The following is a 17,047-nucleotide window of genomic DNA, read 5'->3' as shown; positions in this document are numbered from 1 at the left end:
GAGAGACTATTGAATGCTGAGAATGAACTGAGGGTTGGGGGGAGGGGGGAGGGGGAAAAAGAGGTGGTGGTGATGGTGGAGGGCACTTGAGGGGAAGAGCACTGGGTGTTGTATGGAAAACAATTTGACAATAAAATAAAAATAAATAAATAAATATCTAAGAGTTGAATATTGCAGTCAGAGGCAACAGAAATGCCAAGGCGCTAGGATAGATAGTGTGCCTACACGTTTTGAGGAATAGCAAAGGGACTAGCATAGTTAAAGCCGAGTGAGGGAGGAGGAAAATAGGAGATGGCGTCTCATGGGTAGTGGGGTGGGAGAATAGTGCATCATGTAAAATGGAGCTGTTTAAGACACGGTGATAACTTTTACCCCAAGAGAATGAGAAAGAAGCTTACTCAGTGTCCCCACTTGACTGTTAATAAATATATTAATATGGTCAACGCTGAACTCCTGATCTTCACCCTCTCCCACATCTTCTTTTCCTGGGATCTTTCTCCTTTTAGTTGATCACTCTCTTTCCGATTGTTCAAGCCAAACCCTTGGGATTGCCCTTGACTCCTTTCTTTTCTTCAAATGCCACATACAAGCATCACCAAGTCTTGTTGAATATTCTTCAAAATATATCCCAGATATAACCACTGCAGGTCACAGCAATCACTACCAATGGGTTACTGTAAAGAGCCTCTGGTCAGGTCCCCCTATGTCCCTCACGTTCCCCATCACATTTATTCTGAACACATTAGCCAAAGGGATTATTTTAAACAGTAAGAAATCTTCAGAAGGCTCTAGTGGATTCTCATCTAATTCAAACTAAAAGCCAAAGTGGAAAAGGCCCTACATGATATACTTGTCCCATCCTACCTTACTGATCTCATCTCCTAGCATTCTTCCTTCAGTTCTTTCTGTCTAGTGGCCTCTGTGATGTTCCTCCAGTATCTCAGTCATTCTTTCACCTTATCTTCTCTGAAATGTTCTCTAAAATATCCCTGGAACACTCTCACGTGATATGCAACTACCTACCTCCCTGCCACCTTCAAGTATTTATTCAAATAACACTTTCCAATTAAACTGTTGCATGAAAACTCTATTTAAAATAGCAACTTCAGCATTCATGATCTTACTTATATAAGCAACTTTTTTCCATATTACTTACCACTCTCAATACCATAAAAAAAACATTTGTGTTTCCTACCTTATTTACTGATATATACCAAATTCCTTGATCAATGCCACAAGGGTCAAGTACATCATAAGCATTCAATAAAAATCTGTTGGAAAATATTATGTATTTTTTAACTTACTGTGCAATGCATTTGCTGTACAATTGAATAATAGATTATAATTTAAATATATTGATGAAGGTAGTACATTCTTTATAATATTATTTTAAATATAATTCCATTTTCTTATTAAGTAGGAGTGTCTTTGAATATGTTAAGCCAATTAAGTTGCCCACTTTTTTAAGTTTAAAAATGGTTTGATTTTTGAAAGTTACATATGTTTCAACTTAATACTAATATTTTCCCCATATCGTAAATGAATAGTATAATGGGAAAAACTTTTGAAAAAGTATTAAATTGCAAAGTCACACATATACTGTTCAATCTCCAAGTATACAAAGAATTTATAAACTTAAGGATGACTGTCAAGCCTATCATGTTTATTACCAAAGAAAGTCACATTTAAAAATAATGTGCCAAAATATTCTATAGGAAATGAGATGAAAAAGGAAATTATTTGGGGGCAGGTTTATAACATCCTGAGGGATTTTTTTTTCCTTCATACCTCTTTAGTTTTCCACATGTTTTTCAAACTGAAAGACTTTGGAGAGGGTTCAAACAACAACTAATGTAAGAATTAATATAATTGAAATTTGGAAAATAGATTTATTCCAAAAGCTAACTGAAATGGAACTATTTCATGTGAAGGAGAAAAACCTGAGACCAAAAAAAAAAAAAAAGGATTTAATTTATGACTTTAAGCCAGTTTTATAAGTGACACTGTAAAAATAGATCTAAAGTTGCATATCTATCTATTTAATCTTTCAAATCACTGACTGGTTTTTTTTGGTACAAGTTGAAAATACACCACTAAATAAAGAGATCTGAGATACATTGGAAGTATTTTTTTTTCTCAAATAGTGATTCAAATTTGGGAAGTACAGCTCTACTCCATTAGATCATTTCGAGTCCCAGCTTTCTGTTCTGCCATCACATAGGGCAGAATTCAGTTAACTACAGCCTGAGAATTAAATTCTGCCTACCACCTTCTTTTTAAATAAAATTCTATTGGAACTCTGCTACACCCATTCATTTATATATTATCTGTGGCTCTTTTCATCTTACAGTGGTAGAGTTGAGTGGTTACGACAGAGATCATACAAACCTGAAACAGGTACTATCTAGCCTCATATAGAAAAAGTCTTCCAGTCCCTGCCATAGCTACGTTGTTCTTGTCTACATGGTCTGTGCTAGCTCACCACCAAAACACCCACATTCCAAGCCAGGAGAAGAGAGCAAAGGACCAAGTGAAAGGCAAACAGTTTCATTTCTAAAGCCCAACTTGAACTTGCACATATCATGTCTCATTTACCACACTGTCGCAGTGCAGACATATGCCCAGCTAAAATGCAGAAGAGTGCCAACCTAACGTATGTGTGGGTGGGTCTGTTACTAAAAGGAAAAAGGGTAAGTAGATGCTGGGGAATGCTGAGCAGTTTCTGCCACAGTTATGAGGGGGAAATGGTGGTATAAGTGGAAATTAAGAGGGAAATGATAAGTAAGCCTCTTGAAGCAGCTGCCTTGATTGATAGGATTTTGACAATTAGAAGCACTTCACAAAGTAAAAGACTGATTTCCAGGAATTTTGCTTCTTCTTTACTTATTCCTAGTTAAGTGTTATTCACCCCAAACCTAGTAATACTAATATTTTAAAGAGCAGATCATCATATTTGGTATTTGCTTTCAGTGACTAGAAATAAGCCTTGAGTCCCTGCAATGGTAACGTTAGCCTGGTGTATGCCTCCCATGCGGAGCCTCTTCTTGTTTCTCTTAACACCTCAGTGTAATTTCAAAGACAATACCTACAGATTCAGTTGCTTCATGAGCATTTTGACACTTCTTGTCCATCTTCCCAACACACACATACATACACACATGCAAACAAGATATGTGCTCAACAACTTAATATTCACTTATATGTTTGAATGCCTTATCTTAGCAAGTCCCCAAGGAATGTGAAAATACTCTTATTAAATAGGGCAGGATCAGCAAACTATAGCTCAAGGGAGAAATCCTGCCCACTGCCTGATGTTGTAAATAAAGTTTTAGAGAACACAGCCACCCTTTTTCATTTACCTGTGGTCTGTGGCTACTTTTATACTACAAAAGCAAAGTTGAGTAGTTCAGCAGGGATTCAATAACTTGTAAAAAGCCTAAATTACTATTTTTCCAACTGTAAAGACAGTTTGCCAATCCCTGAACTACAGCATTCTGAGGAGCCCTTACTTTCATTTGAACTCAGGATTACATGTAGAATAGCAAGAATTAGTTTAAATGTAAGCAAGAATTTCTTAACTCTAAATATAAACACACTCTAGAATTTATTTCCTTTTACATTTGTTGAGAATTTTCCCAGAGCCTCCAAAGGAGAGAAAAGGCACTTATTTCATTTGTAAATATTTTAATAAAATGAATAAATTTAATGAGGTTTAATGGTTTCTTCCAAAGGAATGAACTGTTTTAAATCACTTTTATAAATTTACTACATTTACTGTGTATATTTCCTGCAAAACCAAATATCCACAAAAGCATTTTTAAAGAGCATATGTTTCAAAATAAACAGACAAAATTAATTTCACTTATTTCTATTCTATCATTATATTTATAAACAAAAAATAGAGTCCGCCATTACAATTAAGATTTTAACATTTGTGTCACCATGATTAGAACCTTAAAGGATAAACTGAAATTACTGTGGTATAAACAGAAGTGTTTATCTTGGAATGTTATGAGTCAAATTAAGAGAAAGGTATTTTTAAGTTCTTGCTATAGGTATACCTATTAAGATATTTTTATAAGTTCCCTAATATTTTAATATTAATATTTCAGCCCACTCCTGTGCAGCATTCCATTAATTTTGCTACAGTAATTAATTTCCATTAATTCTGTTTCTTTTGTGAGAAGATTGTTGAAATATCCATCCCCTTGCATAAAAGCCAAGAAATCTAAGAAAGATGCCTCTTTAGAGTCCACGATAGCTTATGACACACCTATTTTATTACATTTCACTTCTAAATGTCTGTCATGTTTCCCTTCAGTAAATGTCCTAATGTATTTTATTGTCAAACTAGATTCTCACAAGATGGAGTATCTAATTTACTTATGTTTGCATTTAAAACAGAAAAGTTATGGAGCACCTGGGCGGCTCAGTCAGTTAAGCATTCGACTTAGGCTCAGGTCATGACCTCCTGTCATGAGTTTGAGCACTGAGTCAGGCTCTGTTCTGGCAGACCAGAGCCTGGAGCCTGCATTGGATTCTGTCTCCCTCTCTCTCTGCCCCTCCCCAGCTGGGTCGGTTGGTCGGTCGGTCTGTCTGTCTGTCTGTCTGTCTCTCTCTCTCTCTCTCTCTCAAAAATAAATAAACATTTAAAAAATTTTTAAAGTTATGAGAAACATTTAACAACTAAAATCAACTATAAAATGTGTCCAAATATTTTTATAACACATCAAGTTAAGAGTTAGGAAGTATGTTGCTGCTGGCCAAAACAAAAATTAATTCTCCCATTTACTTATTCTTTAGCCACTGCTGAAATTTCAATTCATTTTCAGTCTTCTGTTTGAAAGAGGTTGGGTAAAAATCAATAGGTAATCAAAATCAAGGATCTCACTTTCATTAATATCTTTCAAGAACATAAATTTCCATTCTTCTCTGCCTGAGTTATCACAATGCACACTGGGGTGTGATAAACTCAAAAGAAAAGAAAATCAACTAAAGAACAAAAGAGCAAAAGAGAACAGAGACACAAATGTGTTTAAAAAAAAAAAGAAGGAAAGAAAGAAGAAGAATTCAAGACGATACTGCTTTAATAGTGTCTGAGAGCACACACTGGAAGGTTAGGAAGAAAAGCAATGGTGCTGACCTGTTGGAAATAGGCGGTTTCTGGGAGCTGTCCAATGTACTAACTGAACGGTCACACTACTTCCCTCCTTAGTAGGAAGTGATATCTTCAGGAATTCTTTCTTGAACCAAGGCGTCTCTTTACTCATCTTTTTAGGCTATTTCTCTTAATCTACCCTTAAAACGATTTTCTTACATGTTATTCTGCTCTTCTTTGTCTTCTTAAAAATCCTTACACCGAATAATTAAATAAATATAGCTACTGACAAAGAAGGATTAGAGATAATATGTTATCTTCTGTTAAATATTAGAGATAATATGAAATTAGTAAAATTTTGTTTTAGTCATACCAAATTTAAAATCACTTTTCATCTTAAAAACATGACCTAAAGATAACTTTAAAATTTCCCTTAAATAGAACTCAATAAAATATAGTTTCCACTCATAAGTCCTGTAGGGCAGTACAAATCACTGAGGAAAATGATCCAGATGGAAGTGAAGAGTATCTTTGTTCACAAATTCCGAGTGGCAATTTAAAAATTGAAAGCCTTCACAACACAAAGTGAAGTGATCGACTTACTGGCTTATCAAAGGGTAAATCCCATTTTTGAAAGGAGACTGACGTAGTTTTGTTTTGGGTGGGAGTGTTTGCTTTTGCTTTGCCCGCCTCCCTCCTCCTCCCCTCACGCTGGGGTTACACAGTTACGCACACTAGGGAGAAAATACAATGAACTTCCTCCTCCCCCCCCCCCATTTTATTGCCACCATCATTTTGCCCTGAAGTAAAATCTTCTACTTTACTTGAGTAGGAGATAAGTAGGGAAAGGAAAGTCAAGTATCTCAGTTGTTAGGCTGATTACAACAAAACAGACTTTGGAAGTCGGGGTTTGTAACGCGGCAGGAGAGCTGTTTAGAAGCCCTGGAAGGAGAAAGCCGGTTCCAACAGCGACTCTGGGGAATGCGCTCTCGGCCCCCCCTACCGTGCTTACTTAAGCTAATGGAAGATCTTGCCTTTCAGTAGCCGCTGCACTGGGATACCAGACAAACAGCTCTCCTCGACCCCTGGCAGACAGGGCCCCTCTTCAAGACATCATTAAAAGCACATGCACTTGTTTCACACCCATTGGCAGCGTCGGGTGGCAAGATTCAGCACTTCTACTCTGAAGCCAAGGAGAAGCCAGAGCGGTGGAAAACATCCTCGCTTTGAAAATCCAAAGCTAAATTAAAGAGCTACATGAGATAAGGAGCCTGAAGAATATTAGTAGGCTGCGGGGGTGAAGAGAGACACACAAAGCACAGCAGGTAAGAGCCGCGGGTTGTTGCCAAAAAGGAACTGTCCCAGGTCGCGCAGCGAAAGGGAGCTCAGTTTTGGAGGCCTATCCCTTTGAGATTTCCTAGCGTGCTCAAGCTTGTCTGCTTCCATCAGTTTCGAGAGGACGGACATTGTCGGAGCCTTCCCTCTCGGTGCCACTAATCCTGTTATCAGCTTGGCTATAAATATTAATTCCCCGGGCCCTTCGGTGATGGTGCTGCATCAGATTCGGAACTGTTAGGAAGCCCACCGCCAGAATCTCGCCCCTCCCTGGGAGAAACCGATGAGAGGCAGGGCCAAGGCCACGCGATGGCCGCCTTTCCGGAGAGGTGCGTGGACGCCACCGTGCTGGACTTCGTCGCGGACCTGTCCCTGGCCACCCCGGGGCACCCTCTCCTCTGCGACTTCGCACCTGGGGGTCCCTTTGGGGACCGAGACCTTGTGCTCCGCGAGGGAAGACGCAGGAGACTGGCACGCTTTGAGGAGGGTCCAGACGAGGAGGGCGAAGTAGACGAGGGGGAGGAGGAGGAGGAGGAAGAGGAGCCTGGAAGAGGCGCATCCCTGCTGGGCCGTCCCAAGAGGAAAAGGGTGATCACCTACGCCCAGCGCCAGGCAGCCAACATCCGCGAGAGGAAACGGATGTTCAACCTCAACGAGGCCTTCGACCAGCTGCGAAGGAAGGTGCCCACTTTTGCTTACGAGAAGAGGCTGTCCCGGATCGAGACCTTACGCCTGGCCATCGTCTACATCTCCTTCATGACCGAGCTCTTGGAGAGCTGCGCAAAGAAGGAAACCGGCTGAGTCGGGGTGGGATGGAGGTGTCTGCCCTCTCCTCGTGGGCGGGGGGCTTGGGGTGCATCAGGACCCAGCAGGGTGCGGCCGAGGGACCAGGAGGGACTCTTTAAGACAGAAAGCCTGGCGCTCTGGAGCTTGGTCCGGAGTTGAGAAATCCTCACAGCTCTTGAGAAGAGTGGCAGCCGGAGAGTTAATACACACGCGATAGCCTTCAAAGTCTGGGGCGCCTTAGGAGGTAGAATTCACTGCCGAGGCGAGCTCTGAGAAGCTGCTTCTGCCGGCCTGGTGGGTGGGGAGTTAATCCTCTCCCCAGACTGCAGACTTGGGGGCTTCTACAGAGTCCAGACTCTTCTCTTCACCTCTCAAAAAATAGAAATAATAAAATAGACATTACTACTTAAAAAAATTTTTTTTTTAATTGTTTTTAAGCCTCAAAAGTCGGTGCTGCCCAATTCCGTGCAGACGCTCCGCTCCCATCCAAGCGCTTAGGGAGGTCCTGGGGTGCAGGGTGGAGGGTCTCCGGGGAGGCCTAGGGACTCTGGACCTCTCGTTCAGTGCTCTTAGCTTGTCGAGAGATGGAAGGAAGGAGGTGAGGAAGGAAGGGGAGTCCAGTGTACAAGCGACCTCTTAGAAGGGACATCATTCTCCCCTCTCTTCGCCTTAACGCGCAGACCCAGGAATCTTGTTCGGGTTCCTCCCAGAGACTGACGCTGGAACTCGGAGGCGGCCGGGGAGAGCTCCAGCCCCAGAGGCCGGGACGCTCGTGGGCTTGCCTGGAACTTGGGCTCTGAGCTTTGGCCGCGGAGCTGGACTTCCCCCTGCGCTTCCGGGAAAAGGACCTGATCTTCCCAGGCGCAGCGAAGTTTCAGCGCGCACTTTAAAATTTTTAGCCGCAGGTAGAGAAGACAACTTCCTTTCTAGTCACATCTAGGAACAAGCACATCAAAGCTCAAAGGAGGAGATGCATTCTTCCACTTTGCCGGTGTGTGCGTGATGGACAGGAGGTTGAAGCCGGACCAAGGTGAGGGCCCATTTTCAGTTTGGATCTTCTGCCATTCCACGGTTCTTCCTTCTGGGCAACCTGCTAACACCTGAACTGGGGTTCTTCAGATAGGAGTAGGTAAGTGAGGAGAGGAATCCGACTGAACAAGGCCCACCCAACCGCGATTTCCCTAATTCTTTATTTTGCCACTTCACCTCACGCATCATTGTGCATACCAACACACACACACACACACACACACACACACACACACACACACTTCTCCTTATCATACCTTTAGAAATATTTTTATTAATAACTAATATACACTTATCCTAGAAAGTCTGGAAAACAAAAGTTAAAAATAAATTTTAAATCACTCCACATCACCACACAGCATTTTTATTTCCTTCTAGTCTTTTTTTCTGTATAGATATTAATGAAATGTGCTTAAGAAATGTGAGATACTTTTGGTTATTGGTCTTTCTCCACTTAGCAGTATAGAAAGAGCACTTTTCTCCTAACTTTAAATACTATTCGAACATAATTTTGATTATTGTATTTTATTGTCATAATGATGTATCACAACTTAATGCCAGTCCTCTACAGGTAGATAGCTAAGATAATTCCTCTTTAAAAAATAAATGGTGATGCAAAGAGCATTCTTCTAGATGTCTGGTCTGCCTGTGAGAACTTCCTGATATTAGAGAATTAGAAATAAAATTTCTTCATCATGAACATTTCATTTGTGGCTACAAATGGCCAGATTTCCTTCCAGGTAGGTGCTGCCAGTCCCCATGCCTTCCCACCAGCACTGCCAGGATTTGCTCCTCCCTCAAGTGTCTGAATTTAAAACTCTTCCTAGTTCTCCTATCTATAGGAAATGAATTAGTTCTGAAATGACAAAATTTCAGAACTAATTCTAATTGTCTTCCAAAGACAATTTCTTATTTTGACTGTGCCTTTTCACTAGGATTTTTTCCACCTCTACCATAGGAACATCAGGATAAACAGGTAAAAGAAAACAATGTAACCAGATAAGATTTAAAAAAAAAACCCAACCCAACAAAAATTAGGGAGTGTATTTTTTATTCTCTAGAACTTTTACAAAATAAACTGAAATTTAGACAATGACCTCTGTATCAGTTTTATAACATAAAATTACTCATTTTCTCTTCTTTTTCTATACAACTTTTTGGCTACTGAGACCAATTTAAGGTAAATTTAAAATTACCCATTTTAATATGTTGAAAGAAAGTAATTGAGCAGTATTCTGTTCCCCAACTTCTTATGGAATGCTAGTGGCTCCATTAATACCTCAGCTTATTCAGTTATTTATTTAATCAATTAAAAAATGAGTTGACATTTTACATATTGTGTGAATGGGTTCAAAATTGAAAGAACTTGCAGAAGCTCCCTTACTTCTCCCACTTAAACTCCTCCTGAGAATTAAACATCATTTAAAAAATTCTACAAGTGTTAAGTTTTTTGAAAAGTGGTTCAACTCCAGGAATCATCAATACGCTTATTTAAAACCAGAAATTAAAAAAAAAATCCATGTAGACAAAGGACCTCTAAATCCCTGAGTCCTAAAGAGTAAATACAAACACCCATCACCCTTAATCCTCTCCCTCATATTGTGAACCATTTTGTTATATTCTTAGTAATCACATAATATGATTATTATGTGAGTAGTTCTTCAGCACATAAATAATATCTAGAACAGCCTCTAAATAAAAAGTGATTTCCCCATTATTACCAGAAGAATTATGTTCACAATTCTTCAATCTGATAAATCGCATGAATGTTTTGTTCTTTGTAAGTTTTTTGTGTATTTAGAAGCTACTCTAAAATGCAAAGTCTCTTAAGGCATTTTCTTCATCATTGTACTGATAGAAAAATTTGAAGCCAAATAAGAATTGTAAACACAGAGAAATAGGTTGACTTATTTCTTACACCAAGCCATCCATAGGGATAAGACACATCGTCTGCATTTTGACCATGAATCCATATCTCAACACTCAACTTTTGTAAGCAACGTGACAGGTTTAGTTCTTTTCATGTTAGATCCATAAATTCAGCGCACTTTTATTTTTTTAAATTTATTTTTTTCACTATGGGTGACACACAATATTACATTAGTTTCAGGCGTACAACATAATGACTCAACAGCTCTACACATTATGATGTTCACCACAGGAGCAGCTACCGTCTGTCAATGTACTTTATATATATATATTTTAATGTTTATTTTGAGAGAGAGAGAGAGAGAAAGTATGGGGAGGGGCAGAGAGAGAGAGGGGAGAGAGAGAATCTCAAGTAGGCTCTGTGTCATCAATGCAGGGCCTGACTCAGGGCCCCATCACAAGAACTGTGAGATCATGACCTAAGCCGAAATCAAGAGCTGAATGTTTAACCGACCGAGCCACCCAGGTGTCCCTGTCAGTGTACATTTTAATACAAGTGTTTTAAGTGTATAACATAACCTATGTTAAAATTGTTTTATTCTTTATCTTTTAAACCAACACCAATAAAATATCAGTAGATACTGGTTTTTTAATACCTTCCACCAGTTAAAAAAAATTCCTAATGTCAATTATGTCTGAAAATTCATAATAATGTTTTCGAGATCTAAAAGTTATTTGAACATTTGGAATTGAAATACCATTTTGGATGCTGAAAGGAGGCGATTTTTTTTATCACACAATTTACTGACTGAAACCTGCCTGTTGGTCTCAAACTAAGTTCCCCATAATTTTCAGGTTACTATTAGTATTCAGACATATAAACAAACAAACAAAACCTAAATGAAATGATATTTTAAAGACAATCAGACTCTCAAGGAAAGTAAAAATAATCAGAAGCCTTTGCCATAAACAGGCAGCCATTCAGTATGATCGTCTTTTACAAGTGCCCAAAGTGAAAGCATATTTTGGCAAAATTAGCACTGAAAACTGAACAAAATATTATGTTAGTATGTATGCATAATTCCTGCATGAACATACAATTAAGATCCTTGGACTTGTATTGGTATTATTATTGCATTTGTCAGCGTTTCCATTATAAAAACAATGTGGTAGAAGGTTTATAACATAACTATAAAAATTCTGAGGTGAAATTTGATAAGCACAGTTTAGCATACTGTTATTCTTAATTACAAATCTTCAAAGAAAATTTCAAAGGTAATGAAAACACTTAAGTACATTTTACATGTAAACTTTCAAAATGGACTTGCAGCTCAAAAAACTGAGACTATATTTATAAATATACAAAAATACAAAATGCAAATTATTTTATTTTGACCAAAAATAACTGGCAGATTAATATTGAATTTTAAGTACTACATCTACTTTTTATAGGGTGATATTATTTCATTAAATTATCTTTGATGTAAAACAGAAAAGTGTTGAAGTTTGGGTATATATCTATATCTTGGTGCAAGTTCACTGAAAGGTTCTCGAACTTTGCCAACATTTTGGGTGAAGTTAGTCCCAGTTTCTGGTCAGCGCCCTCTCTTCCTGTGAATGCTGAACTAAAAAAGGTTACAAAACAAAAGTCAGCAGTTCTGACCATTTTGTTTTGACTTTGGGGTTTCTTTGAATCCAAAGCTCAAAACCAAACCTGGTGGAGGAGGAGAAGGAAAGGGAAAATTCCATGCACACTGACATGAATAAAATACCAGAAAGATGGAAAAACCTTCAAATCTCTATAAACCAAAGCCTATAAAATTCCACAACCTTCTCTGTGACCCCAAATTTTTAGTTCTGTACCTAAAACATATTCCATAAAGAAATATAAAGAATTGCAAAGAATAGTATGAATATATTTTAAAACACTCTTTATGGCTAATAGTTGGCAGAATTCCACCTTCAATCTTGCAGAAAGCAAAATTTTTAATACTCAGTGAAACCAAGAATTTAATAAATATGATGGAAATTATCAGAATAAAATGACTTATGGTTACTTAGAACTTTATGGTTTTCAAAGCGCCATTCATACACTTCCTCTCATTTGATCCTCCCAACTGGATTTTAACTGGATCTAGAGTCTTTCTACTAAACTGAGTCGCCAATGTACCATCTTAAAAACTCATTCGCTCATTGAAATCAGCATGATACCAAGATACCTAAACAGGATCAATGGTCACATATAAGCAACACATTATTTTGAAAGATATTGTTTCCAAAGATCAAAAGCACCTTAACTCACTTTGTGGATGATAAATTAAACAAAAGGCGAGTACAGTCTGGCTCCCTCAAAGGCCAAATTTTACCACCTTCTATTTGCGTTCTGTGAAAGAGATTTCCACCTGCAGTCAGCAAACGTAGATGACCTCAAAGCAGCTGTTATGGACAGCTTTTTATAATTCCCAGTCTTCAAAAGGGAGGAAAATATCTATGAGAATTTGGAAATAGATCAATCATTTGGTGAACAATAAAAGGCAACAACATCACATACATGTGTTTGAATGAACAAATGAATGAATATGATTACACTTTTTACTGCAGATAATTTTGTGACTTCTCCAAAACTTAGTAAAATCACAAGCTGTCTTTGTTACCAAATATATCCTGAACTGACTACATTTAGTCCTATAGTTTAGTGAAATGTTGAGTATATTTAATCCCATAGTTTAGTGAACTGTTGGAGAAGCTAGCTGTCTCAAGGAGAAAAGCCAAATAATTGGATTCGTAGGTCTGGATGAAGTAATAATATCTATAATAATAAGTAGTAATATCTATAACCGTATATTTATTGTCCTGCCTACTTATACTGAGTTGAGTTCTTTACATAACTATTAAAGTTCAAATAATAACTTTAGGATATAGACATTATGATCACTCTACTAATGACCAGGACACTATGGAATAGAGAAGTTAAATGACTTTCTCAGGCTCACTCAAGATTTACACTCAGTCAAGGATTTGAGACCAAATTCTTAGGGACTGAGGTTATTTGTTAATAATTATATGGTTATTATTTTTAAGTAGAAATGATGTGGTTAAAATAAGTAACTATGTTTATCTTTACTGAGGATCAGAAGTGTGGATATGGGTTTACCATGTACCAATGGGATACAGTCTCTGCAATGAAACTGGCAAGGTGGACTACTGGTGTAAGTTTTTGAAGAGGCCTTGAAATAAATTTCTATGCATATTCTAAAGCCACAACTTTCCTCCAGCAGCTTCAGTGCATCCCTGCCAGAAAAGAAGAGACAAAACTCTTTCGATGAACATAATGATTATAAACACAAGCTCTGGAATTTGACAGAAGTGGGTCTGAATTTCAAGTACATTACATCATGTTATAGAAGCTAGTACAACTTATTTAACTTTGTTGGTCTTCAGTTTGTTCCTCTTTAAACTAGGGATAATAATAGTCAGTAAATAGGACCCTTATGAGGATTAACTGATATATGCACAGTAAATGGTATACAAACACTGACTAAATGGTAACTACTATTAAGATACTCATCACCATTATCATCATCATCATCATATCCCTCCCAGTTATGGCAATAAAAACTCTATGAACAAAGCATACCTTTATCACCAGTGGTAATATGCAAATGTATAAAATATATAAAAATGAGAACTCACTATATAATACTTTTAAGTAAGTTGAAAAAAGTCTAATTTTTTTATTCTCCAATATTTTTTTATTTCTGGAATACTTGAGTGCCAGCATTTAGTGCAGGTCCATTCATCTTTCTAAGTAAAACAGTACACACCCAATAAATAAGCAGAGAGATCAAAACCCCTTCCTTTAACCTGCTACTGCAAAAACATGTATACTAAAAAGAAAGGATATGTAAGTCCCTTTAAATCTGAGAAAAAATGATCAGAATTTGTTCAGAGAAGTTTTATTTTATCAACAGCCTATAGATGACAGTTTAGTATATATTTTCCACATCAGTATGCATTTATTTAAATCAGATAATTTCAGATCGAATAGTTCTGTTTCTTAATTGCAACACTCCTGGCATTAACCCACATTTGTGATAGAATGGCATAAAACTATGTCTTTTAACAACAGTGTTATTTCCTGGCTTTGATATTGTACTATAGTTATGCAAGGTAACCAATGGAGAAAACTGAGTGAAAGGTACACAGAACCTCTCTGAACCATCTTTGTGATGTCCTATGACTCTATAATTATTTCAAGATAAAATTAAAAAATCAGATAATTACTATGACATTTCTTTTTTTTTATTTTTTAATGTTCATTTTTGAGAGAGAGAGAGAGAGACACAGAGGATGAGCAAGGGACGGTCAGAGAGAGAGAGAGAGACACAGAATCAGAGGCAGGCTCCAGGCTCTGAGCAAACGGTCAGCACAGAGCCCAACACAGGTCTCGAACCCCTGAACCATGAGATCATGACCCGAGCTGAAGTTGGTCACTCAACTGACTGAGCCACCCAGGTGCCCCACTATTACATTTCTCTGAACCTGCAGAGCACCTTACAAACATAAATTGTTATTAATTTTAGGGAGACATTCACATATACTTGACTTATATCCTGTTCTATAATTTTTCTTCAATTGTTTCATGAAAGTGAAAACATTTTTGTGCATGGTATTATGTGGATCCTGGAATTAAAATCAGGATTCTACCCCTAAAGGTCATAGCCAAGAACTGAGTATCTGATTCTGGGTTCCTTGGCCAAATACATTCCCAAGTATGGATTTGAGTGTTGAAGGAGCCACTAACAAAATTAGCTAGCTCCCTTAGCATCTGGGCTTCAGTACCTACCCTGGTCTGTAAAGTAGAAGTCATAAACACAGAGCAATTTAAAGTATCTGAGGGGTTAAATAAAGTGCTTAGTACTGTGCCTCATACAAAGTAAATATTTAGGTAATGCTGTTATTATTATTGTTTATGCTATTTCAATGTTCAATGTGTATACAGAGCAAAATGACAATTCAGCCTTTTAGAAGGATTCATGAGAACACACACAAAAACAATTTTAAATTGTCTTGCTTCTCCTAAACAGGATCAGTCTTCAAAACATGTTTTAATGTTTATTTATTTTTGAGAGAAAGAGAGAGAGAGAGAGCAGGGGAAGGGTAGAGAGAGAGACACACACACACAAGTTCTGTGTGTACAGAACTTGAAGTAGGCTCCAGGCTCTGAGTTGTCAGCATAGAGCCCAAAGTGGGGCTCAAACTCCCAAGCTGTGAGATCATGACCCAAGCTGAAGTTGGATGCTCAACCACTGAGCAACACCACAATCAGTCTTTTAAATAGCATGGCATTTGTGCCAAATTTAATCTGCCATCAGACTAGTGTATTTTGTGTTTAATTTTGTTTTGAAAGCATAGACATTTAAAGGCAAAGCTTCTGGTCCACGACATGTAATCACAATCTTTGATCTGCCAGAAAGGCCACGGTAAACCCTACATTTCTAAATAACCTCTAAAATTTGCGTATAAAGCTTTTTATATGAAAAGGTGATACTTCCATTGGTAAATCCTCTGGGAATTTATTTTTGAGCAAATTCATCTTGAAAGTTGTAGTGTTGGGACCACTACAATTACTAAGCATTTATGCATACCTGATCTGATCTAGACCAACATGAAAAGAAAACCTGGATCTCAGCTCAGTCAATGGGATGGAGTGCATGGTCATGCTTTGTTTTAGGTTCCCTGGGGGACATAGGAGTCCCTGTGTACCTAACAAGGTTAAATGACTGCCACCTGCTTTCCACAGAGGACAATCAGGGAGGAAAAGACAAAAGGCTCTTTTTCAGAGCAGCAGAGGGAAGCTTGATCTCACAGCGCTCTCTGGGGCATTTGTGCTATTTCTGCCATTTACACTTTTTGAAAGAAAAAAAAGTGCCTGGCTTTACCTTCTTTATTCACAGATTTTTCTTTCACTCCAATGCTAGTAGATTTATATGAAATCTTTGAAAACTTTTGAATGTTCTGGCCTAGACTTACTAGCAATTTAAATAGGAGTTCTTGAAAATATAAAGTTGGCCTGAACTTATACATAATTTCTCAACATTTAAAAATGGGTAACTCTAGGGGCAGCTGGGTGGCTCAGTCAGTTGAGTGTCTGACTCTTGATTTTAGCTCAGGTCATGATCCCAGGGTCATGGGATCAAGCCCCACATTGGGCTTCACAGTGAGTAGGGAGCCTGCTTAAGAGTCTTTCCCTCACCCTCTGCTGCTCTTCTCTGCTTGCATGCTCTGTCTAAAATAAAATAGTAAAAAATTTAAAACAAAACGGGTAACCCTAAAAAATTAAAATAAAATAATAAAAATGGGTAACCTTTTCATGTCTACTATTTTAATAACTTTTCTTCTTGGCATAAGAAGACAGAAGGATAATTATCACACCTTGCTCCTTTTAAAAGCTTTGATTCAACTTCAGATCGTTTATTTGAGGCTTGATGATAAAGAGTCTCCTGAAACTTACTAAATTCTTCTGACTTAGGAAACATACCCAATTTCAAATATTCTCACTATGGGTTCATAATTTTTACCAAAAAATGTGGTAACTGTAGTTAACTAGCATTTGACTAGTGGTTTTATTAATTGTAGATCTTACTGAACATGCCACACCATTTCTTTCATCACTATTCATTTGCTTAATCTCATCAAAGTTCATTAAAATTAGAGCAGATGAACTCAGTTAGAATGTACATATTGGATGCCACTTTGTTTCAAGATGACACAACTACAAATTAAACTTCATACCATTATTAGTAAATTATAGCCATCAAATTCAATCAACTGCTTCTAAAGTTAACATGAAAAAGGCTGAAAAAGGCCCAGAACTCAAAGTATCACACAACAAAACACAACAAAAACCTACCCAAATTTCATCCAAAT

At 37.7% G+C, this 17,047-nt stretch overlaps 1 protein-coding gene across 1 annotated transcript; it reads left to right on the top strand.

Annotated features, from left to right (window-relative positions):
- The first annotated feature begins 6,742 nt into the window (after positions 1-6,742).
- On the top strand, positions 6,743-7,311 carry FERD3L (Fer3 like bHLH transcription factor). The gene has a single exon (XM_029957634.1). It carries the CDS (start codon positions 6,743-6,745, stop codon positions 7,232-7,234), a length of 492 nt encoding a protein of 163 aa, XP_029813494.1. The 3' UTR covers positions 7,235-7,311.
- The last annotated feature ends 9,736 nt before the right edge of the window (positions 7,312-17,047 follow it).

The sequence above is a fragment of the Suricata suricatta genome, chromosome 2 (genome assembly GCF_006229205.1).
Source record: "Suricata suricatta isolate VVHF042 chromosome 2, meerkat_22Aug2017_6uvM2_HiC, whole genome shotgun sequence".
NCBI classification, from domain to species: domain Eukaryota; kingdom Metazoa; phylum Chordata; class Mammalia; order Carnivora; family Herpestidae; genus Suricata; species Suricata suricatta.
Note: the sequence above shows the minus strand (reverse complement) of the source record. Positions and strands in the feature narration are given on the sequence as shown.

Coding starts and splice junctions, on each gene's coding strand:
- FERD3L (XM_029957634.1), top strand. CDS start 6,743: ATGGCCGCCTTTCCGGAGAGGTGCGTGGACGCCACCGTGCTGGACTTC.